At 35.4% G+C, this 27,212-nt stretch overlaps 1 protein-coding gene across 1 annotated transcript; it reads right to left on the bottom strand.

Annotated features, from left to right (window-relative positions):
• Nucleotides 1-2,029: 2,029 nt before the first annotated feature.
• LOC129002497 (uncharacterized) lies at nucleotides 2,030-22,697 on the bottom strand. The gene is made up of 4 exons (XM_054430342.1): nucleotides 22,409-22,697; nucleotides 12,508-12,604; nucleotides 9,262-9,435; nucleotides 2,030-8,540 (listed from the first exon to the last, which is right to left on the bottom strand). Exons 1-4 carry the CDS (start codon nucleotides 22,418-22,420, stop codon nucleotides 7,480-7,482), a joined length of 1,344 nt encoding a protein of 447 aa, XP_054286317.1. The 5' UTR covers nucleotides 22,421-22,697; the 3' UTR covers nucleotides 2,030-7,479.
• Between the last annotated feature and the right edge of the window lie 4,515 nt (nucleotides 22,698-27,212).

Genomic DNA, 27,212 nt, shown 5'->3' with positions numbered 1-27,212 from the left:
ATTTTTATGATTAAAGTCTCAAATTGAAGGTATGCAAGCACAGATTTGCCATCAAGCATCGGCATGTATTTATCTATAACCCCTTTCGGCTTATATGTAAATGAAATTTGCCCCCCATGCATTTCTTATGGGAGTTAAATTTGGTTTTTCTTTTCCAAGTTCGTTTGGCTCTTCTACCCGACCGATTTTCATGATTGAGGTCCAAAATTGAAGGTATGCACACAATCATTTCACATCAAGCATCGGCATATATTTACCTTCTGTATTACTCGACCTAAAAAGATAATTTGATTCATTTTCGAATTCTTAATTAAATTCAAAATGTATTTTACCAGTTATAATTATATAATCCTATGTTTTGTTCTAATTCAGTGAAAATTAGTTATTCAAATCGGACGATTTTCAAGCAAACGCAAGGTGAACAACCAACATAAAACTATGATTAAAAATCAATAGCTCCACTATAAGTTAATGGTTTTTTATATGTTTTAAACTCAAAATTATCAGTAAATTATAGATTCAAATAATTTGAGCTATTGATAGTTTTAATCAGTTAAGCTCAAGATACTGTATTACTCAATCAATAATCATAAATTTGATTATTTCTCGGATATTATATTTATATATTTATTTTAACGCTGCGGAGCAGCATGGGTCCTCTAGTTAAGTTTGAATGTGTAAATTTGAATTTGTATTTTTATAATAAACACTTATGTACCATAATGATTCTAAGTGTATTGTTTCATCCTACATAATTCCTTAATAAAATTAATTACAATGCATTTAGCTAAAAACTGATACAAAACGAAAGATCATTACCAAGAAAACATCATGTTGTAATTTAATTTCTTTCAGCCAAGTCACATTTGGCATTCAGTTCTTTGCAAACTGAATTTATCTTTTCTGTTGATTACAATTCTGGTTTAATTGTATTTTTGACTTCTTATATTACTTGAATTCAGTGTAAACTAATTATTACAATATAATTGTGGATATTTATAGGTATGCACTGTGGATGCGATGCTCACTGGTGTGGATTAACGTCCGCACTAGTGAGTACTACGACTATCCGCAGTACTATCCTGATAATTAGACCAATTTGTAAATTACAAGGAAAAATGTGGTTCGGATTCCACTATAAACTGTAGGTCCCTTAGTTGCCATTAGCCGTATGGGCTATTAATTAACAGCTGTGTCTAAGGAACATGTCGGCCTTAGTCACTAACAAGACTACAAGATCGCGCCACTCATCCTACACTCATCCTTCACTCATATTTGGGTTAAAATACGCACATAGTGGCGTCCCCATCTTAAATAATTGATAATTGATTGATAATGAACATTAAAGGGTCTGCAATACGATACATACTTGACAAATGCCTGTGGAGAGATATTCCTCTTGATTTTCCCTACGCTTATTGGAGGAGGTAGGCATGAAATAATAAATTACAAGTGTTTATGATTTTATCCCCCTTGTACCCTCTGAAGAAGTAAAAAAATTGAGTGATTGTGACATTTAATGTGTAGCAATAGCAATTGCCTCCTCTACTACGAGGCTGCGGTGAGACAAAAGTGACAACGCCGCTGTCTCAGCCTACTAAAACAGCTGTTGTACTAATTCATAATGGAGCGTCAGCGCAATGATCATGTTTAGACGTTTGTTATTACTTTTATTACCATGGCAGCCAACATGACTTTGCCACTCATCAACTAGAGGAGGCTATGGAATACCTCCAATAGCTAATCTAATCTTAGCAATCGATTATCATATGAATTTTCTCAGTTTAACTTAATAATTTGGAAACAATTGTCAAATAGTACACAAATAAACTTGTATGTATACGCTTCCATTGAGGTGTAGGTGTCTCTAATCTAACTAAAATGTTTTTTTAGTACTCCATCATTTTACTCCACCAACATTACGCTTTACAAAGCATATCTTCATCTTCACAACTTCCACACTACTGCAATCTGAAACTGGATAGGTGGAAAATCAAACGACACATCTGTTTTTAAATTTTTTTGAAAATGAAATATAATTTGCTTTATAATAACGAACAAATATAATTAGTCGTCATAGTGTTAAACCACAATGCATGTTCGCATTGGATTAACTTTACTTAAAATCTACCTATTTGTATTAATATTAATCAAGTATGACTTGCCCCTCTGGCCAATAAAAACATTCTCACACTTACAGAACGAACAAACGGTTGAACGATCCGATCGCTGTTGGTACTGGCAGTGGAGATTAGCATGGGCGTCGCTACCTCGTACGAAGTCCGTTCGTCCGCCAAGCTGTCCCGCACCAGACCCGTGAACCCGCAGTCACCCGCCAATATCGCCGTAGTCGAGGGATATAGAACTTATTGTTGTACGCTTTGAACGTGGTTCAAAAACTAGTTCATTGGAAAATTTTTTCCGATCTTTAGAATATTAAAAAATTATCGCCGATGACTATGCGGTCCACTGTTCTGGTACGTCTGAATACAAATTTAGAAAGAGAATAATATATTACATGAGCCCAGCGCGGGCCGAGTCGAGTAACAACTAAAACACTTGTCAACCACAACGAAAAAACACGGTTGAGCTTCACATTCGGTCCGACACACTGTAACAAAACTATTTTACATGTGGTTCAAAACTCATCATGAGCAAGAGAACTTAACAACAGGTAAATAGAGTACTTTAGGATAACATAATTAATTCAACAAAATGTATTACGCATTTTCTAATAATTTACAATAATTTCTACACATCTTTCACGGGAAAACATCTTAATTTTTAGTCGTGTTTTTTAGTGTACATTTTTATTTTTATAGAACTAAAATCAAGAATGATTTATAAACTTTAAATTTAGTTTTAATCATTTAATTTAACTATTTAAGTATTAAATAGTTGCCAGGTAAAGCTGAAAAATAACAGTAAAAACATTATTTAATTGCAAAATCATTGGAATATTTATTTGTGGACATTATTCTGGTACTCTATATTCATTTTAACTTGCACTAACACAAAATCTCTTCTATCTTTAATTCAATATAGTAAATACAAATTAATCATATAATTGTTAATTTACTGCATAGAAAACAAATATTTAGCTTTAGAATATAAAAAACTTCACACAGCTGAAATAAAACGATAAAGTTGAATTTCCAAGATGTTTTCCCTCAGTCTGCTGTACAGACAACATTAACAGATGGCCGTAGCGGCCGTCCACACAAATAAACTTACGACTTCTATAAATATTTACAGAACATTTCAATAAAGGTGCCCAAGATCTGAGCGATTGTCAGATTATGAGACTTATTACACTGTTTTGAGCTTAACAATTTACAGGCCTTAATGTAAAATAACACCATCTGTAAACCAAGTGTAAACCTTTATTTGATAAAAGTACTTTAGGTAAAACTTAACAAATCGAAACGTGGCTCAATGCCATCACAATCTGTTTATTGATGCTGTCGAATCAACGGAAACTCCATAGATCACTGAACGAAACGTCGTAAAAGCCCGCATTCATACATGCATTCACGCCATACGGAAATTATAACCGGAGTATTGTAATTCTTTAGGGGATCTCATTATAAACCCGTAATTTCCAAGAGCTAACTTTCACAATGAAATTCAGCGGAAGCTAAAGGCTGTTGGTTCTACTTTTATAAGATGTTTGAGGTAATCGGTAAAATGAATGTCGGGTCATGTGTGAAGCGCCTGCGCTCACACTTGCAATAGTAGGATAGACAGCTAAGAATGTTTGAAAATTTACCGTTTTTCGCATCTTTCTTCATGTTTGAATATTAATTTGGTCTATTGCATTTATTGGGTGATTTTGAATCGACTAGTATAGCAAAGGTTATCTCGAATACTCTGAAAGTAGCTAAATTAGTTACTGTTTCGGCTTGCCATTGCTCTATAATTCTATAGAGCTGGCAAATTAAAATTCAGTTGAATATATAATTTTAATTTGCTTTTGTTCACAAATTGAACAAGTTGTTAATCATTGGATTCTTTAATTTTAAGAGTGTACTTATATCTTTTGTCTGTTTTTAAATTTTGGAAAACATCTTGTTTGTTGCACAAATAGATTAACACAAAGTAAAACTCATTGGTGTGCAATAGTTTGAATACACTTATTTCTGTAAAAATAGTTTTGACACTTTTTCTAGTTTATTTATCAAAATATTGTTTGTGAAAGGAACTGAATATTAACAATCGCATGTCATAAAGTCTCAAAATCCTTCTTTTTTGCTGCCAAACCTCTTTCAAAGTGTTAATACGCTTTAATAAGTTTTACAATGTCTATTATACTAGTTTACAAAATCTGCTCTAATTATGATAAAATCAACCTTTTACTGAATTATTTTACAGGCTGACTTACTGAATCTGTGATATATAATACATATGATTACGTTTTGCTTTCCCACACCTTAAGCTTGATTTTGAAACTTCTTATTTACACTTTAACAGAAACCCTATTCGATACATTTGTACTTATTAACTCTTCAGATAACATTTTACCATTGCAGTCAATGTGGACAAACAGAACATTAACATATAAAACGTTTTAAAATCACTTTTGCTTAACACTGTACCAAATACTATACATATTTATATTTTAATAAAACTATTAATACATCGAAGTTGCATAGTCTTGGCACAAAAGTAATTTGGCACGAATAGCGTAAAGTAGGAAAATGATTGAGCTATAACATCCAGTCACTCACACGAAATTAAATGAAGCTGGTGACACTTCAATCCTTCACTACACAAGACGATATCAACATTTATAAATTGAGTCCTTCCGTACGCTAACTAGGTTATTATTTTAGAGCACTATCAAACAAATTCACGTTAACACTCAATTTTTGTGCTTTAAGACTTGTTCTATGCTATTCCATGACTTGTTGGAAAGGTAATGGTGGAAATCATTTGAAATTGATCACAACCAAGTATCTGCCATGTAATCCAGTAAACGATGCTTATAAATAATTCAAATGATTCGTCTGAGTGATGCTTTTAAAAAGTACTATTATCGCAGCTTTAAAATTATTTCAGTGATAGACTTTAAGTAAACAATGATTTTACTATTTTAAATCACACATTTTGTTTTAGCACCACCTGAAAGTTTACAAACAGAACATTTTTATGTAATCATTATTTGAGTTACCTTATTTCACAAGAGATGTATGTAGGAATCAGTTTTATAACAATGTACAGTATAACTAATTTAGTTTTTTATCAATTCATATTTTTAAGTTTTATTAGCTTAGTTCGTCGATTCTTTAAATTACAATTCAACATTAGTTGCTTAATTTGATAGGGAAAATTTCATAAGCAACCTTGGGGTCTTATACAACTCAAAACCTTTTGACTACATACATGGCTACATTTAGTTTGCTGAAAACAATTTTGTACATTGCGGCCTTATAGAACCAATAAAAAATTTTAATACTGTAGCTTACACAGATTTCAATATAATTTGTGTATTGTTCGTAGTACAGTAATGGATGTAATTTTATGACGATGAAAATTTTACAAGATAAAGTTTACAAAGAACAGGGTTACTTGGGATGATAAATGATACGAGTAAAAAAATGTTACAAAAACTAAAAATTGCTCACAACTGCAATATACGGCAGTGTTAAATGTTTGAGCCTACTTACTTGTTTTAGAATGATTCGCCTTCAATGCTCGTAAGTTTGTGGGAAGGAGACCTCTTCTTGTGATATGACTTTGGCATTACAAGGTCAATAAAATACAAAATTGAGACGATGAGTCGGAAAAAATAATCTCAAGTGGATATGAAAATCAGCTGACTTGTTAGAAGTATTTTGAATTATGGGGTGATTTACTAGGTTTGGATTTGATATGGGTCGACTTACTTTAGAGTGATTTACTGTATTTTATAGGGGCGATGATATACAGGATAAGCGAAAACTGTTAAGAAAAAAAAATTTTTTAGGAAAATAAATCTTTCTCAACAGTTTGTCAAGTTAGCTAGCATTTTTAATTGGTTATTTGGTGAATACTACTCTTGTTCCAACACAAATGTCAAACATAATTCAAAGTTAAAATAACTGAAATGTAGGTCTGGTTATTTTTAAATACAACAAAATCTGTAAACTTTGATTGCAGAGAATATATTTTGAAAATATTTTTAAGTGAACTAAAAAAATGTTGTCATGCAGATAACATTTTTGTTGAATTGTTGAGTGGAAATATCATTGGTATTTGTAGTTGTTTTTATGGTAACTTTTTAGAAATGCAAACACATTTTTTGATATGTATGGATTATTTAGACTGTGACCTGTTTTACCTGATAACGTTAAAGATAAAACATATCACTCTTCAACCAACCCATCCACAGTATTATTGAAATAAAAAACTATATTTATTAGTTATACTAATTGCATTAAATCTTTTTGGTTTTACATTTTTATCTTTCAGTGTCTCATTTCAGGTGGGTATTTTGCACAATTGTGAAGCTGAATATTTTTGCACTATTTTCAATATTTTGCCCACTAGTTTGCTTAAATTATTGTGTCAATTTAAATTGTTATATGTAGTTAAAGATAAGATAAACTTTTTGAATTTTACAATTTTTTCTAAGTAGTGTCTATGATATTAAAACAACTTTTCTTCTATCATACAAAATCTAATTGGATATTTATACAATATTTTAAAATAATTTTTTTTTCTGTGATAGAATCAATGTATTAGTTAAAATGGTGGATATCTTTTATCAAATTACTTCTTATGATGTTTTAAGTACCTGTTGAAATAATTGTAAATTCTAACAGCAAATAAAAGTACAAAATTCTATAGAAAACACTAGTAATGGTTTGGCACACGCCTCACAGCCATAGGCCTTGACCAAGCTATTCAGAAGAACTCTCCACCCCAGTAGAGCACAACCTTAATACTGATTACCAACTAATTATCAACGTATAATAAAACAACTATTTATAGTATACTATTGCTCAAATGTATCTAAAGTTGTAATAAATGGAGGAGAGTTGTAAAAACACAGTCGACTCACTAAATGGAAAAAGGTGAATAAATGGAAAGTCCCAGCGGTGGAGACGGTGGACACTGCACAACCAACGCCCATAGTAGTTCTGCCGTAAAAATATTGAGTTTACATAACCGCGTCACTCGGAGGTTCGAGTCGTACACGCACGATAACAACGAAACGTTTTTATACACGACGCACGTAATTAAAAAAACTAGTATACAGTGGAGTTTTTGGTTTAAAACACGTGATTGCCTTCGTTCATCTAGTTTAGGGAGTACGGTAACGGGGTGTGGAAGAAATACGCGGGCGTTTCACCACCGAGTAACACAATAAATTTTCAACAGGGGTTATGAGCACCCTTTAGACACTAAAAATCTATAAAAATCCTATGTTTTAATATATTAAACCACTGGAAATTTAACTTTGTTATTTAAACAAACTAAACTAAACACGCCGCCTAGTTACAGTCTGTCGTCCTCTTCCTCCTCCTCCTCGACATCCTCTCGTGTTTCTTCTGACTCCTCCTTATATCCAGGGTGTTCAGAGATGGCGTAGTAGTTACCATTGTAGATGACGCCCAACTCTCGAAGAACGTCCCCTCGGATCGTCGCTTTGATCGTCCAGTTGTAGCAATCGTCGCTCTCACTCTCTCTGTCCAACCTCTCCACGTCGAGGATTTTGGAACTCAACCTTTCCAATATTATACCGATATCTTTAATCGTCAGGTGTCTCTTCTGATCTACCGACAGCTGGTCTATCAAAAGTAAAAACTTCTCGGTGGTGACAGCTTCGTCTTCTACGACAGTGTTTTCCGTTTCGGACTCGGAACTCTCGTGGTCGACGGGGGCATGTCGGTGACCGCCCTCGACATCTAAAAAACGAACATGACCTTTAGGCACTCCGGCAGCCCTGCGCGAGCCGTCTGACATAGACGACGGGTGCTGTTGGGGCGACGTTGACAGCGAGTCTTGAATCGGGGAGGTCGCCACCGACTTGTGCACCGCGATCTTGCGTCCCTCCTCATGCAGCGCGCAGCAATGGAAGTCGCACTCGCTGTTGTTGTTGTTAGGGGAGCCACTCCTAGAGACGGAGGGCTGGTGAGCGTGGTTGGCGCACTCCGGTGTGTGGACGTGGATCGTCGAGCTCTCGAACGACGACCCTTGCTTGGTGAGGCGCGGGTGGTGGTAGGAACTGGACGCGGAAATGTCGTCGTGGTTGATGACCGTGATCTGCGGACTGGCCGTATAGCGAGGCGGATACACATCATTGATCAGCGTCTCCTTCTTCCCGCTCGAGTCCACACTCGTCTGTATCACCAGACTAGATTGTTTCTTGGGTGTCGCTGTCCCGCTCGACGCTGCCGTTCCTGGCTCGCTCCTGCTACTGCCTTGCTGCCGCTGGTCCCAATGTAGGACGACCGTGACTCGACCTTTGTTGTCCATGATCTTCCAAGAGGGAGTTTCATTCTGCAGTTCAAGCGCATGTATTGTTTCACATACGATCTTCGGGATCGCTGAGATTGCTAAAACAGAAAAAAGGTGTGTCAGAAAAGTGCTTGAAAAGTAAGATAAGCTTAGAAAAGTAATACTGGTAAGTGTGATATTCTCAAGATTCTGTTGTACATGAGTGTGTTACAATCCTATTAAATCAAATCCAATAGGCTCTAGATAACAATTTTAGCACGAAGGGTCAATCAAAATCTATTAAGTACACTACCCAGACTGTTTTAAGCCTCAATACACCAAGAGGAATCAAATTTCAATTATTAAGCTGATCGCAGTGAATATCCAGACTCACACAAAAAGATCTTTCACCTGTACACACCATTCATTAGAACAGATAAATAATTTCTTATTTAGAACATAGTGCATGTTATATAACCAAAAGTAAATAAAAATATGTCTAGTAAAAAAATAGTGAAAAAAATATTTAGAATCATACTGTTTTAATTAGACGGTATACATGAAAGATGGTAGGATGTGGTGATTGGTGTTGATTGGCGCTAATTAAAATCGATCATTACTTATTTGTGTAAAGATTGTGTCACTTATAATGGCATGAAGGGATGAGGGAAACTTTCCCAACAAAATGGAGAGTCACGACACTAGATGCTAGTAATTAAATTAATCCGACAGCAATTAATTGCTGAGAAGTACAAAATAACAAAAGCGACGGTGGAGGGAGAAGGGTTCTTGTGTGCATGCGTATCCCTCTTGCAACTCTATTGACACAATTACACGTACCTGTACGTATGACGTCCACACCAGTCGGATACCAGCGCTCGCCTTGCCGCAACAGCAGAATCACAGTGTTGTTGGGGAGAGTGCGGAAATACTCCCCATCCTCAACCTGCGTCCCGTCCGACTCTAGCACTAGTCTCACTGGCTCATTGGGAGGAACGTTCAGCTTCTCTTTACCTGTCAAACATTCCATTGTTATAAGGAAGACTCATTATTTGGTTGGAATTGAAATTCTCTTAAAGTTAACCTTTGAACCAAAGATGATTAGTCACTTACGCTACCCCCAAAATTGGAGTTCCATAGATGCTCCTGTAGCTCTAATATGCTGTGGCGATTCAAAAGCGGCAACACCGCGGCCACGGCCTATGTGCCTGATCATTGGGCTTTAAATAAATGATCCGGACTGATGATGCAGCTAATCTTAGTCAGTAAGCTACACAGATCACCAAACACCATTCTACACTCATCCTTCACCCATTTGTTCAATACGCACCTAGGTGGCGTACCCATCTCAGTAATTGATGATGGATATGAAAATAGCGGTGGAGAAGATTTCACATTCACTATCACAGCATCAAAGTTCAAGGGAAATATCATTCTAGGCTGCAGCACTCCATAGTTAATTTAACTATGAGCTTTTTTTCTAATTTGGTTATTTAGCTGGTCCACAATATAGAAGTAATACCTACTTTAATATCCAAAAGTCAATGATTGTGGCTTTAATTATTTTTATCCTCTTTGTTGCTTAAGTGGTGTTTCTTATTTGTCAGCTGTTCTAGTACAACCTTATTCTTATTTGTTAGCTGTTCCAGTACAACCTTCTTATTTTCAGCTGTTCCAGTACAACCTTCTTATTTTCAGCTGTTCTAGTACAACCATAACTTGAAGAAAAATTGGAAACAGTTAATGTTTGTGATAGGTTTATTTTCTCAGTTAATAAAAAATACATAAAAAACAGGATCTTTTAAATTGAGACGGAAATATTTTTGGAAAATTTTAAATTATTATAACACACTTTACTGCCTATACATTTTTTACTGTATATTAAAATTTTGTTCACTAGGGATGTGTCCTCATTTGATTGAGCGGAGCGAGCGAAGCGAGCGAAGCTCTTTGGGATCAACTTCAATGCAAACAATATAACACCATCACTCAATAACGGCTGAACACATTTCAGCCAAACTTAACAAGACTACTTAGACTAATAATGAGATGGTTTGTAAACAAACAAATTTCAATTAGATAATGCTAATGCAATTTAAAACGAACTTAAAATTTAAAATTTTTAACATTGGGCTTATGGGACTAAAGTAGCTATGACAGTTTTTTTGTTTACAAGAAAAATGTAAACAAGAGAATCATAAGGTATTTCTGAACTTTCTATACTTTTCTTTTAAACGATTTTAAACCATTCCTATGATTTTAATAAACAAGAAAATGCCGTTAAAACATTTTTTTAAGGCACGGAATTCACTGAAAATCGAGAAAATATACTGAACTACTTTCTCAATGCGCGGAGCATAAACAAGGAGCGGAGGGATACGGACCGGTGACTACTTTCTTGGGAACCTATTTGTGTTGCCAGCTGATTAGAAACAGCCAATGTTAGAAATCAGGATTTAATAAGCGATATATCGAACCGCATCGAAATCGGTATCTAATCCGATAATACCTCATAGGTTATATTATGTTTAATTACATCGACGGTACAGTAAGTTATTACACTTATTGATAAAACGCAGATTGAACACTGATTTAGGCAGGTGGGGAGGTAGGTCGGGGTTTATGAGTATTCGTGACTACATTAAGTGTTTTGAGGTAAGGTTAGATTAGGAAGGTATAGTGTAGGTTATAGGTAGGCGATCGGGTTGTTTATTTGTGTTGCACCATATAATTTTTTAACTTTTGGAATGGAATAGTTGGTTAAGGTTAAACGGGGAAACGATTTCAAAAATGCTTGCATATGGTCTTAACTTAACAAACCATCTACAGTATTCTAGCTTTGACTTTATATAAAGTCAATGATTCTAGCAAATTATTACATACTGACAAAAAGAAAAGAGAACATTTGGATTTGTACCTTTGACCATAGCAAAACTAACATATAATTATGGAATGTGAAAAGTTGTATATCATTATATACTATTCTGTAATATTAATAATTGTTCGGCAAATCCTCATTTTAATGGCTCGGCTGAAAATGGAATCTGCATTTTGTGAAACAGTAATTTGGTAACAATTCAGTTATTTCAAATGTTGATAACAGTAGCCCATCCTATACAAATACTGTTATTTGATTGCCAAGCCACGGACTATACATACGTCCAGTTACAACCGTTGATAAGTAAACCTGGGCTTATAGAAGTACACTTTTAACCACGGTATGGATAATTGTCTAGGCCTGTCCAGAAGTAGGCTACTAATTTCTAATTATATTATCTACATTGTATATTTAAGGCATGTCTTCCCTACTTATTATATTATTCTGTTTTCACTTAAATCAGCTGAATGCGATTTTACTTATAACTTATGTTTAATTAAATTCCATTTTAATTAAACATAAGTTTAGTCTACTAGGCCTACATTCCAGCCATTTTATGTTGCACGGTTGAATTTAAATGTCAAATTTCCCCTCCTGTTGTTATACTTTAATACTCGTTTTTTTATAGTTACTGTTTTTTTTATACTTAAATACTTTAACCGATTGTAAGGGTGAAAAATGTAGCCGTTGCATTTGAATGTTAAATTACCTTTCTCATTTTTATACTTTACTTTTTGGATGTTAATATCAGATTCCAACTACTGTAATATTTTCCTGGTCAAAACTACCATAATGCACTTCTCGAAGAGGTAAATTTGAGTTATTATAATTTTAATCTTTAAAACCAGCATTAGTAAATAAATCTATTGACCTTTTTACATTTAGTTACTTATACAAATATCAAATCACGTGTGTTCCGCTCAACTGGCTTTCACCTCTCTGAAAGCAACCCTAGTATAAGTTCATTCTCTGTTTTAACTTATGTTAACTTTTAAAACTGTTGGTCCAGTATGAATTAATTTTATTTTGACATCTGCCATCCATAAATATTAGCTGTTATCAATCTCGATTACATCAGCTGTTTGCATTGTTGCATTGAGAATCTGTTTGCATTGTCACATGAAGAATGTCCAGGCTTAGCTACACCTCTCATAATGATTTATGCCCCAATTAGTAAATATAAAGTAGAGATAATGAAGGAAAGTTACCTCGAAATTCAAGATCTTTAAGACTGTTGACTACCAAACTTTTCCTTATGTTTCTCCAACTGTCCCATATCTTGAAGGGCCTCTTTCCTCTAGGATCCTGAAATAAGAAAAATGTACATTTAGCAAAATCGTTAACCATGGGCTTACTTGCTATATATACACTATTATGAATTTGAACGAATCATGTTTTTGGCCTCTGGGGACATAAAGAAAATCGGTCCCCAGTCCAGTTCTAACCGTGAGACCTACAGTCTAGCTTACTCCCTATATATAGAAAATTCTTTAAACCAGCTAGAGCTAGATTAAAGGTAAAAAGTAAAAAATATGGGTTTTAGCATCTATTTTATAAATAAAACTGTTTTAAATGTGAAACTTAAAGATGATTAACACACAATGATACTGTAGGCCCACAGTTTTTTGTTGCACTGTTTGCTTGAATTCGTTAAATTAACATACAAACCAAGCAATGTATATGTTACCTTACTTCCAATATTTACAAAACGGGGCCTGAATGGCATCCTGATGTACATGAACTTCAACATAATATGAGCCTAACATTAGAAAAATATAAACAACTAACCTATAACTTTGAACATGTAATTGTTTGGATTAGTTTTTAGAATGTTCGCAAATGCGATTACCTATTTTATACATAAACTGTTCGTCTTTAAGAGCTCTAATAATTGATGGGGGTTTTTTATATCCGAGCACTGGAAGCCCCCTGGATGTTTCAGTCCCCAATTCCGACCAATTTCATCACATCATAACACCAACCCCACAACCTCAAAACCTGGGCCATTCTAGTAGGCTAAGATAAGTTAGCTTGACCTAATCCATTCTATCGACATGTTTTTTTTAACAACCCAAATTACAAGTACCTATCAAGAATTATTGTTTAAGTCAAACGAAGCTGAGTTGGCAGCCCTGTATCCTTTACTTCATTGCCGATCAGCTGATGCATTGTTGCTTTATTTAATGCACGGTTCAGTGCCACAGGGAGTTTCTTGTAAGACTTGACATGGTGTTTCCACAAGCTCAAAGAGTATGCATATACATTGTAAGCCTACGTTTTAGGACGAGAATTTTTAACTTGGTCAAATATCAGTTTTACCAATGTAGGATAAATAATTGCAATACATGTTTTTGCATCAGTTATTTTTTAATGTAGTGGTCAGGTACGATTTTTTGAACATCTACTCTTGCAAAGATTCAAAAACATAAGATGAAATGTGTAATAATGTTTCATTGAGATAAATATTGTTTCATTCTTGTAACCCCTTATCTGTCAAACGAAAACATAAAAAATGTAATTAACAATACGACTTTTATGCACATTGTGTGCCAAAACAGTACACAATTTAAAAAAAAATAAATCGACTACTTAGTGATATAAAAATGTGTCCACATCACACATTATAGGATGTTCAATAAATAATAAGTAACACATTTTCAATCCTGTTCATACCATACCTGAAGAACGCAAATCGAAGAGGGAAAGAGAGACGCTTGCAAATGAACCAGCACCGCTAGCATACCGCTTTATACTGACACTGACTACTGAGTTTGTATATCTGCCGTGCTACCCTTCAAAAGGGCAAAATATCCCACGTACTGTCGTGAAAATCCCTCTTTATCCCACACCGTGCCTTTTGAAATCCCAATTCATCCCAAACCTTCCAAAAAACCACCTTTATGTCATAACTATTTTTCTACTTTACACAAGCTGCTAAAACTGGATTTTTCAACATTTTATTTCATATCCCAAACTTATCTCGCTGCCACCAAAAAATCCCAAATTGGGCTAAAATTCCCACAATATCTGTGGTCCCACGCTGTGAACTTTGACCTCCCACCTACATCCCCTCCCCCTCTTTTGCCCACTCTCTCCCCCACTCAAACACGGATATTCGAATAGTCGTGATTTATAGAGGTCATATAAGTGTAGGTAGCCGTCAAAGCATTTTAATTGGCTGGACCAGTGGGCTTAAATGTGATTTTTGAATGGCCTTTAACTTGTCATAAAGGTTAAGAGTATCGCTCGAACGGTTCAAATCGTGAATACTTGAAGGTTTCTGAAATTCTGAGGATGCGCTGGGTATATGGGTAAAGTGCTCCTCGTGAAGCAAGACGTTTAAACTGTTATTTGCTGTCTTTGGTCATTGGGCTTTCAATCAAATTATTTAAATGATATTTATAGAGATTAGGTCATTAAAATTTAAATCTACTCGTGTAAACTTAATTCCTCGAACAAATTTATATTTCATGATGGGTTAGCCTCTGGATCGAAAATTGCAATATAAAATGGTTTAGGTTACCTTTTGCGTCGAACGATCCTTGTGTAGTAATTGATAACTACAGCTGTTTCATGCCGCTGGGGCACATCTTCAGGTTGTAGAGCGTCAAGATAAAATAGCTGTCATCCGTGGATGATTTTGTCGAAATAAATATTACACAGAAAACACAAATAATGAAACATTTAAATACACGAATTTAACAAACTTGGCCAAGTGACCAACTGACAAACACGCAAGACAAGCGCCGGTGAATGTTGCGTCATGACTGCGGGCGTGTGTCCAAGCATCAGCTGTTACCCCCTCCCCCCTACTCCTTTATCAGGACCTGTTTTGTTTTGGTCTAGTTGAATGGCAGTATTGTAAATAATGTTTGATCTGAATGAAGTTTGTTCATTTAATAGATGGTCAGGGTGTTCTTTGGATGCCTTGTAAATTTCGAATTCCTCTATTGTGTCCATATATCTGCCTTTATTGCATAAATGCATAATTTCCAAATTATTATGTATATCTGTGTAGTTGTGGTTTGAGTTAATAATGTGGTTGGCAAATGCTGATTTGGAGTTCTTTTTGGGTAGATGTTCTTTAAATCTAGTAGCGAACGAGCGAGCAGTTTGGCCGATGTAGAAGCTCGGGCAATCGTTGCATTTGAGTAAGGATAAACACCCACAAATACCTGATAAAGGAGTAGGGGGGAGGGGGTAACAGCTGATGCTTGGACACACGCCCGCAGTCATGACGCAACATTCACCGGCGCCTGTCTTGCGTGTTTGTCAGTTTGTCACTTGGCCAAGTTTGTTAAATTCGTGTATTTAAATGTTTCATTATTTGTGTTTTCTGTGTAATATTTATTTCGACAAAATCATCCACGGATGACAGCTATTTTATCTTGACGCTCTACAACCTGAAGATGTGCCCCAGCGGCATGAAACAGCTGTAGTTATCAATTACTACACAAGGATCGTTCGACGCAAAAGGTAACCTAAACCATTTTAAATTTATATTGCTGTTACAGTTAAGATTCGAATATAATTTATTTATATTTACGTGTATCCACGAATACTAGAACAGACACGAGACTATTAACCTATGATGTTACTGGCCCACAAGTAGGCCTAATCATTATTTAATATTGTTTTTGGAACTGTCTAAACCATGTTTAATGCGAACGAACACCACAACAAGGCCACGGTGGTGTGTGGCAACGTCGCACCGGCCTATTGCCATGGTAATGGAAGTAATAAAAAACGTGTAAACGTCAACATGCGCATGCTCCACTAGAGCAACAGCTGTTTGTTCAAGCCGGGGCGGCGGTGTTGCCACTTTTGTCTCACCATGTAAACGTCAACATTGCGCACGCTCCACTAGAGCAACAGCTGTTTGTTCAGGCCGGGGCGGCGGCGTTGCCACTTTTGTCTCACCGCGGCCTTGTATTAGAGAAGGCCATGGTCACGTCCTTGTCTTGAATAATAATTCATTGTTTATTTAATTTATTTATTGGTAACAACCGTTTACAATAATGTCTTAAACGATTTAAGTACCTGGGGACCGAGCTTTGCTCGGGGAAAATCATTAGTTTACTCTGAGGTCAGTCTTAGTACTGCAGATACATTAATCCATTCCCACACACCACACTGCTCGCCTTTACAACTTCCTTCATCATTTCCTACGCCGTGGACCTGTTTCTTTCCCTTCTCATAGCATTTTATGATTGCAGAGACACATTAATATAACTGCCACAGACGGTTCCCACAATCCGCACTGCTAGCCTATACTACTTCCTTCATAATTTCCTACGCCTTGGACCTGTTTCCTTCCTCCAGAGACTGCTCTCAGAGAAAACTAGCGATTTCCCACGAGCATTTAAGTATTGCAGATACATTAATCTATCTGCCATATACGGTTCCCACACTCTGCAATCCTAGCCTTTACTACTTCCTACACCACTTCCTACGTTTTGGACCTCTTCCTCTCCCCTCCCATGGTACAGATACATTAATCTAACTGCCACAGACGCTTCCCACACTCTGCACTGCTAGCCTTTACTACAATGTATACAGTAATCTTCAGTGTAATCTTTGCTTAATAGATACAACTGATGTTTTCCCTTTGTAATGTATTTTGTAATTTACTATTTTACTGTGGATGGCTTATTATACTACACATGTTACATGTCTTTTGTTTACCTTTTCCTTGTTATTTTGTTCAACCAACATAGCAACCCGTAAGGCCAATGTTAAAAAATTTAGACTTTAGTTCTCATTTTTCTACGTAATTAGATTTTTGTTGGCAGTTCTAACTGCAGTAAACACGTTTTTAGGCCAGAAATAAACTATTTACAACATTTGAAGAAAATCGTCTTAGCCGTTTTCGAGATCTTTGTGCAAGCAAGAATACAAGCAAACATTGCTCATATTAGTATAATAGGAATAGGATATGCTTAATTAACAAAACAAAATTGTGAAAACATGCACGAAAAATGTTGAAAATTTCATGCAACGATTATCACATAACATTCTAGTTGGTCCTTAAATGATAAAATGAAGGAGTACCGATTTAACTGGACCCAACCATTCTAGAGATTAATTTTCAGAGTGTTGTCCAAAAGAAAAAAAATAGACTTATGGCTTTACATTAGGCGTTGTAAAGTATGTATCTTCGATTCGTTGACAATACAATTCAGGTTAAAAGGTAAGAAAAATTAATTTCTGCGCTTTTCTCTTATTTAGGTATATGTTTACTATTTGTTCTTGAAACGTTCTAAAGTTATGTTTAGTGAAACCATTCATTTAGCTACCACTTCATTAAAACAATCCCCCCGATGCAGCAAACCTGCAGACTAAGCGAATAGCCGTTAGCCTGATTGAATTTTCACTATAATATTCCCTTAAAAATATCAATAGCTTATTATAATACCAAGCTATTGATATTTTAATATAAAATAAACTAATATTCCAAGTTTGATCAAAATAAATCAATAAACAAGCAAACTACAACAATTTACTTATTCCATAAAAATAGTATGTGAATTGTAAATTTTACAATTTACAAACTTATATTTACAAATTGAGGTTGTGTTTACTAAAAAAGATGGCGATCCACTGTCGCGATTCAAATAAAACCGAAGGGGGTTTCAAAAGGAGATGTAACAATTTATTCAGGTAATATTAACATCCCATTGTAAAATTTGAAGGTCTTTTTCGTGTCTAATTCATGTTGGTGACACTAATCGCTAGTGACAACGAAATTTTGTTTATATTATTTCAGCGGTAATTTCATGATTTGTGCTTTACTCTTTAGCTATATAACTAGTTATTAACGAGGTTTTAAATGACTGAAATAACAAGAAACGAATTGTAAACAAAACACGACCTCTACTGTACACCGAACGGAACTAACAATAAAATTGTCGTCGGCTGATCCATAAGGATGAGAAATATACTAAGGAAGCATGTATTATCCATGGTAAACACTCTACTTAACTGAGTGGGATGAATTATCGTAAACCTTGAATTTAACCGTCAATTTCGATGGGTTTCGCCTATTTTTGATTAAAAAACTAACTATACCTAATCGCAAATTTTTCGGATATATGTTTTTAACCAAAGACAAATAAAAAAATAATGTTAAATGAAGGTCCATGACTCATTTTAAATTTGTCATATTTTATTTAGTGCTTAATAAAATTAAAGCCAAACATTTAATAAGTAATTTGAGACCAGAAGAACTTTGTGATGTATTACCAACCCGAGATATAAATCTTTTAATAAGAACTGATTTCTTAAACGTTAAATTTATTATTGTGATAGGGTTAGAAGCTCGTCTCCGATTTAAATTTAATTTTCACTTACAGGTTATATTCCTAGACTGCGATTTAAGGAACGTTACCGATGTAGACTGCAATTTAAGGAACGGTACATTTCTAGACTGCAATTTAAGGAACGTGACATATCTAGACTGCAATTTAAGGAACGTTACATTTCTAGACTGCAATTATTGGAACGTTACATTTCTAGACAGCAATTTAAGGGACGTTACATATCTAGACTGCAATTTAAGGAACGTTACATTTCTAGACTGTAATTTAAGGAACGTTACATTTCTAGACTGCAATTTAAGGGACATTATGTACATAACTAGACTGCAATTTAAGGAACGTTACATTTCTAGACTGCAATTATTGGAACGTTACATTTCTAGACAGCAATTTAAGGGACGTTACATATCTAGACTGCAATTTAAGGAACATTACATTTCTAGACTGCAATTTAAGGAACGTTACATTTATAGACTGCAATTTAAGGAACGTTACATATCTAGACTGCAATTTAAGGAACGTTACATATCTAGACTGTAATTTAAGGAACGTTACATATCTAGACTGTAATTTAAGGACCGCTACATATCTAAACTGCGATTTAAGGAACGTTATATATATATAGACTGCAATTTAAGGAACTTTAGATATCTAGACTGCAGTTTAAGGAACGTTACATATCTAGACTGCACTTTAAGGAACGTTACAGATCTAGACTGCAATTTAAGGAACGTCACATAATTAGACTGCAATTTAACGAACGTTACATATTATCTAGACTGCACTTTAAGGAACGTTACAGATATAGACTGGAATTTAAGGAACGTTACGGATCTAGACAGCAATTCAAAAACGTTAAGGTGACACAGTACTCCCTATCCCGCCCATGTTAAAATGACAGTTTTTAGGTACACATAACTTTTACAAATATTAACCTATCAACTTGAGATTTTTGTACTAAGTTTAATACATTATTACCAACAATAGTATGAAGCAAAAAAAGTGTTTGAGCAAAATTAAATTATAAGTATGATTTTAAAAATTTTATAAAATATTTTGTAATTTTTTAACATAAAATATTTTTTTATTTCAAAGGTTTTTGGTTGTCATGGAAACTGATTCTTATTATTGTTCCTTTACCATATGAGGAACACACACACCAATTTTTATTGAAATTGGATTATAATTGAGGAAGAAAAGTGTACCTGACTAAAAACCACTTCACTTTCAAAACGACAAAAGTACCCCCTGTCACGGGTAGTAGTAGGACCCTTGGGCATGCTAAAGTAAGAGTGTATAAAAGTCGCTGTATAGCTTAAAATAATTTTTTCTTCCATAATATTTGGTATGTACGTGTTTAGGAAAGTGTGTTCTACAAAACTAAATAATAACAAATGTTAAAAAAAAATTTAATATTTGACGGCGTACCCTCTGCGTCTTGATTAGTAGTAGGACCTTGGACATGCTAAATTAGGCTGCAATAGTTTATAAAAGTAGCTAAAAATTTTAAAAATAATTTTTTTCTTCCTTAATTTTTATTATCTACGTGTTAAGAAAAGTCTGTTCTACAAAACTAAATAATGGAAAATTTTTTTTTTATTTGAGTACTGTGTTACCTTAATAATCTAGACTACACTTTAAGAAATATTATTGATCTTAACTGCAATTTAAGGAACGTTACGGATCTAGACTGGAATTTAAGGAACGTTACAGATCTATTAATTTCTATTAGCCAATTAATGGGCGTGCCAGTAGTTTGAAGCCATTATTTAAGGACCTTTACAAAGCTGTCATTTAAGGACCAACTAAATGTGTACAGCTAGCATTGCGAGTGTATACGGATATCATTTAAGAATTAATGATAGCTTCGGAGGTACCGTACACAACTAATCGTGTAATTTAAATATGTCTTCAGGGCTACAACGACTTTAAATTCAGTACCTAATGTATCTTAGAGACGAAAGTAGTAATATTTTTTTTAATTTTAAGGATCCTTGCAGTCTGCAAGTTGCAGAGATACGCAACAGCCGTTTAAGCATGAACTAAAGGTACACAGATAGGCCTGACATTTCAGATAACTTTTCTTAACCTCTTTTAAGCATCTTTGCAGATATCAACTACTGTGATATCATTTCAGGATCAAATCGCATAGAGATTTAAAAAAGAAAAACATATTTTGAGTTAAGTGAATATAGTGATATTATCGGTCTTAAATTGCGTTCTGTGCGATCTTGTTGTTTTATGTAATTGAATATCTAAAACAAAATCAGGATGTTTCAAAACACGAGTTAAGGACAAATAATTTTAGTTAGCAAATGATTTAGGTTATACATATTTAAAAAAATACATATCTACGGACATATCTATTTTGAAATATTTAATTTTCCCATAAAAGCTATAGGCCTACAACATTAGGCCTATGTTTGGAGCGGAAATAAGAAAAACGTTTATTACGAAAGACAGCGTTTAGGGGGTTTGAATTGAAATGAGTTTCCATAAAACACGTACATACACGCTTTAAGGATTTGAAAAAGGAAGTTGATCCCTCCCTAAAAATTTCGGCTGGGTCAGTGCAACCATCTATCACATTTTATACAGGAAAACCTTACAAAAACTGTCAACTTGGATTGTTATAAAAATAGTAGTGTTTTCAATACGGTAATGATACGTCTTCAATACCCAACTGAAGTTCATTGCAACTTGGAAGTTTCGATCCAAAATTAAAACTGTCCAAGAAAACATTACAACCACAATAAAACCGATCGAACAGATTTTTATCAAGGCCGGAAGAAAAACTCGCCAAGTGCATACAAGGAAAGTATGAATCCTGTATTATATCCGAAAACTTACACAATAAAAACTCATTTAAAAATTTCCGCTTTCCAACAATCAAATGTTTTTGAGTTTAATTTTCAATGTACTCCTAGCAAACCTAAACATTTCGTAAAATTCAATACGTAAAAAATTCTCGCATTCAAATATAACACCGCAACCTATCGACATTTCCTTAGCGAAGTAAAAACGAATTACCAATACTAACGAACACTGTCTGGAAAAACCGAAGAAGTAAAATAGACGAATATGAAAGCAGTCTGAGCTGTGAGGTTACAAATATGGCGGCGCTGCGACTCCCTTTTGGCAGGAAATTATCTTCCTTTCGCTTTTGACTGGAAAGATTTTCCGGTCGAAACAAAACCGCTGGGAAGCCAATGGGGCGAAGCCCAAGTACCCTAGAACACCTGGTCCACACAGAGTCTCATTCAATATTTATCTGGCTGTGGTAAATATTTGACCTGTTTTGTACGGAAGTAGGTCAGCCTAATGGCACAGCGGGCTCGTCCATTCGCTTATTTTTATGGCACATTCTTGAATAGATCCACTCCTATATCGATATTTATTTGTAGTATCGTATCGACGTGTTAAATTGTAGTGAAATTAAAATTGCTTACGTTTCCATGTGTGTACGTTTATGCAGTAATTTACAGTGTTAAATAAATTGAAAATTAAAGGAGTGTAAATTTGGTATGATTTAAAAAAAAGTAGCTAATTCAAATTATAAATAAAAAATATAATAATTTAAATATTTTTTTAAATCGATTACCATTCTAATGGTTTAAACACGTTATACGTTTACGGGGTGTTAAGCCCTTTAAACCCCGTATTGTGGTGAAATACATTATAAATTGTATACACGTTTTTGTAAGGAACCCCGTAAATAAGGGTATCAGACCAGGAGGATGTGGGGTGCAGGATACACAACACTGCGGTTCCACAGGTTCACGGGTTCACCTACCTCTCTTGCCATCACTCCATAATCTTGGGATCCATCCTAGACTGCGCTAGAGACACTGAATGAGGCAAAGCCCCGGACTGACACTCGCGACAGAAGACATATCCAGAACACTCATAGGTCCGCCCCACCTCGGGCCCCGGACTCCGCGGTGGTCCGCTTCCTCGTCGCCATCCTTGGTCACCTCCCCCGAGCCTCGACGTGACACCCCGGGCCTCGCCCCCGCGGTTATCCGTGAAAATCCAGAGATTTGCTCGGAGCTGGGTGTAGAACGGCTACGGCGCGCGCCACTGTCGTGGATCGATCGCCACAACCGCCCCTCCGCCCACACGCGCTAATACGGTGTATCGTATCGCATCGTATCGCATCGGGTCGCGAGGTCGGAGGTGTGGGGTATCGATTGCGAAGGGGTGGGTGAAAAGTGAAGACGTGCGGTTATTTGTAACACAACATATACTCACCTGTTGTTTTTAAAACACTAGCGTCCTAATTATTTTTTTGGAGTGGTGATTGTACATAAGTTTCCAGTTAATGAACATTACACAGTGTCAGTGTGGGAAGGTACATTGAGCAGAGCGAGCTAGTAGAGTGCGGGACTTCGGCCGCATAGGTCCAGGGCTCAAATCCCGAAAATCCCCAATGGATTGTATCTAAGTGACAATGTCTTGACCCTCTACGAAAACAGTTTCGAACTATAGCCTAGTGTCCTAGGATGTGTGGTGACAGAGAAAACCGTTAGTAATATTACTCTTAACTGAACAATGAAATGGATGACTGAGATACTTCGTGCTTTGTACGGTTTTTAGCGAATTTCCCTCTATAGGGAAGTAGCTATTACCGTAGGTCTCATGGTAAGACCTAAGCCCGGGACCGATTTACTTTTTCATTTTGATGTCCCCAGAGGCCAAAAACACCATTTGTTCAAATTTTTATATATCTATATATATATATATATATATATATATATATATATATATATACTAGCTGACCCGGCGAACTTCGTATCGCCTAAGTTATAGGTTTCCCCTAAGACATACCGATGGAAAGAAAGTACCGTTACGTTTAATTTTCAAGATGATCTCGTTCGCATCGCTCAATCACGTCCTGGTTGAAGTTCGTTCGCTACGCTCACTCACCTTTGGGTTGGAGCTCGTTCGCTACGCTCACTCACCTTTAGGTTGAAGCTCGTTCGCAACGCTCACTCACCTTTAGGTTGGAGCTCGTTCGCTGCGCTCACTTGCCTTCAGGTTAGCTCGTTCGCTACGCTAACTCGCCTCCAGGTTGAAGTTCGTTCGCTACGCTCACTCACCTTTGGGTTGGAGCTCGTTCGCTACGCTCACTCACCCTTAGTTTGGAGCTCGTTCGCTGCGCTCACTTGCCTTCAGGTTAGCTCGTTCGCTACGCTAACTCGCCTCCAGGTTGAAGTTCGTTCGCTACGCTCACTCACCTTTTGGTTGCAAATTAGCTGTTGTCATAAATGTAAAAGAAATAATAGTGCTGCACCCTGTTGGTAATCCTTGTAACTTTAATGCTATTGAACATCATAGAACAGAACCAACTTGTTTAATTGAAACAGCTGTTAAGATTCATTAATTCCATTTCTCATAAGGTTAACATGGGAAACTCCAGAGCCACTGGGGCGGAGCCCTTTTAAGAATTTCGAAACGGGAAATAGTTTACGTCCGATTCGCATACCTACAGAATTTACACACCAAATTTCATAACGATCGGTGAAGTCGTTCCGGAGGAGTTTGCAGACAAACACTGTGACACGAGAATTTTATATATTAGATAGATATATGTGTCCATCCGCACGATAACTTGAGTAATTTTTGTTCGATTTTGATAAAATTTGGTTTGAAGGTGTAAGGCGGGATAAACTTGAATGAGTTCGCGAACCAGCATGATCGGACTATGGGAACGGGGGTTTATGGGGGGTTTTATGGGGTAAAATTAGGGTTTTCCCATTTTTTACCCTAAAAACACGAAATTTCACAATTTCTTTTTAAACCATTTTGTAGAGCTTAAAAAAACAAATAACTTAGTATATTGAAGTGTTATTATGCGCCTATTTGTTACGGAGAAAATTCAAAAAAATTGTAATTTTGAAATTCCCATGTTATTCTTATGGAGAATAAGTCAACTGTTGTAGTTTACTTACTATGAACATATTTTGATCGATTTTGGAAAATACTTTTATTTCTTACTAAACTATTATCAATTTATTAAAAAAAATCTTTTCTATCCTCCCTGTTGCAGCAAACCTAAGTACTCGTTAAACTTATTCTATTTAAATAGGAAATAAATGTGCTATTTTTATGGAGGAATTTTAGTGTAAATCCAATCAGGTTAATGGAAATTCGCTTAGTCTGCAGGTTTGCTGCGGCGGGGGTATTTTGTATTACGTACTATACCCCGTTCCCAAAATGTAGGCGGTTTGATGGGGAGCGATTCATTCCCCTTCACCTTACCCTAACTTTAAAACAACGTCCGACAGATGATTAGGCTGAAAAATGTGATGATGGAGCCCAGGAAAATTTTCCCTTAAACTGGCTTAAGTTTGTGAATGGAATTTAGATCAGTTTAGGCACACGCGTACTATTAATTACGTATAATAAAGATGACAGTGAAGAATTCAATCCTACGCAGCCGTTGAGCTGGTACAAAGGTTTTGTATGGGATTTTGAAAGAGATCGCCGGTACAGATTTATTTATCACATGTGAATCCATTTTTTATTTTCTGCGTCAATGATTTCAGTCCACTGCTAGTTACAAGTCTTGCAGTTTGAAAACATCGTCCATTGATGAAATCATTAATCCAAAATACAAACAGATTCCGTGGCTATTTACATTGGCTGTTAAAAAATACAATTACAATCAAATACTTTAAAAACTTAACAAAAGAATTTAACAAGTTTTAGTTTTGAGTTCAAGAATATTCTTACATTATTGTAAACCCTACTAACTTTTTTAAATTTATACACCAACCTGTAATTTATTATTACTCATTAGGAAGAAAGATTAAATAACTAAAATTGTTCCATATTGATTTTAATTAAATTTCAAAACATTACTAGCCTCTTAAGCGCAATTCGTCAAAATTTGGACTATGATAGTTATCTTATCGATATCGAAACATCCTATCACGATAGCCCGATGCGATATATCGCATCACTACCACTCTCAAACACACACACACGCACACGCACACAGTCCTCCACTGGTGACTATATCGTGTTCGCCACTCCGTTTATACACTATTGTGGAGGCAGCGTAAGTTGATTCATGTCCTACCCGTAGTCAGTGCGGTCCTACTATGACAGACGCACCGTTTCGTCACGGTCAAGTTAAGGGATTTTGGGTAAATATTCTGTATAAAATCTATTTACCAAATCAGAGTCAAGTATAAAAAGTGTATTTGATTCTGGGAGAGTGTAAAATTCCGATTTCGAATCAATACTTGAGACTTTTTTGGGTGTTTTTGGAAAGAGTATTTTTTTGGAAGTAACTTGTTACAGTGAGAAATTAACTAGACGAGCGGTGGTTTACAAATAGGTCGTTAGATTTCGCCAAGTTAGAAGGAATAAAAAGTAAAGAAATATTTGGTCAAAACAAACATATACCGTACAGAATCAATGTTCAATTTTTTGTGTTCAGCATATTCCTGAGGATCTTAAGTATAGGGTTAAATGAGTGGTTTTAGTGTCTAACAAAGTTCATATTTAACTATTATTTGCTTTCGTGTCTCTTTATGCACTTGCTGGTAAAATAATCATTAACTATAGCAAGGTAAAATGAATAGTGAACAATATTTTTGGTTGAAAAACTAAAACCCTGATTTTCGAGGCACCAAATCTCACTGCTCATGATCATATAGTGCTGGTTTGCGGACTCAAATGGAAAGTGTGTTAAGCGTTTAATCAAAATATGATGATTTTACCAGAGTTTAAAATTGTAAATCGGGGAAGTCTAAAACCACAATTAGTGGTTACTCACTTCCGTTAAGGTAAACTACCTAAAACACAAATCAACAACTCTTACAAATTATACAAATTGTATTAAATAGTCTTCCCCGATATTTTGTCAAAGAAAACTATCGGTGCAAACATAATCTTTATGCTAATGTTGTAGGCATTATACATTAAATGTATGTCTGAAGCATCGAAAAATCAGAAAAAGAATTAAATTTTATGATGTCTTTATTTATAGCAACATTTATAACAATGGTTTTTATGTCTTTACGTAACACATTTTGAGTAGAGAAAAACAATAGATTTAACCAACACACATTCAAAATATGTAACCATTCAACAATTAAACGAGGAACAAACACAGTTTTCTGTATTGCAGTATTTACTGTATTGTAATACTAAATACAGTATTGTCTAGTCATGAGTGCTGGCTGTATTGCTGCATAGTTATTGCAGGCGGCACGGCCTGTATCTATATCACGTCAGAGGCTTTGCAGGCGTTGTGTTTGGTGGCTGGTATAGTTTTTACGGTTATGTATGAATTAAATTAAATTAAAGAATTTGTAACGATTTTTTACCGGTTTAGGGCGATGATTGGTCAATATTTTTACTATAGCGCTAAATAATAAACTATAATAACACTAATTCATTATAAAACAAGAATCTATATAATTAATACGCTACATGAAAGTTTGTCGGTTGAACTCCTCCGCCATTTCTTAACCGATTTTATCCGTTGACGTCTCATTGAAAAGAGCGTGAATAATTGAAAATTGCTGTTATTTATTATTCAATTCAATGAAACGCATTGAGTACATATTTGAGTTTGTGTAAAC

Source organism: Macrosteles quadrilineatus, unplaced genomic scaffold (assembly GCF_028750875.1).
Source record: "Macrosteles quadrilineatus isolate MER2022 unplaced genomic scaffold, UCM_ALF_1.0 Scaffold_9__3_contigs__length_116548681, whole genome shotgun sequence".
Classification (NCBI taxonomy): Eukaryota; Metazoa; Arthropoda; class Insecta; order Hemiptera; family Cicadellidae; genus Macrosteles; species Macrosteles quadrilineatus.
Note: the sequence above shows the minus strand (reverse complement) of the source record. Positions and strands in the feature narration are given on the sequence as shown.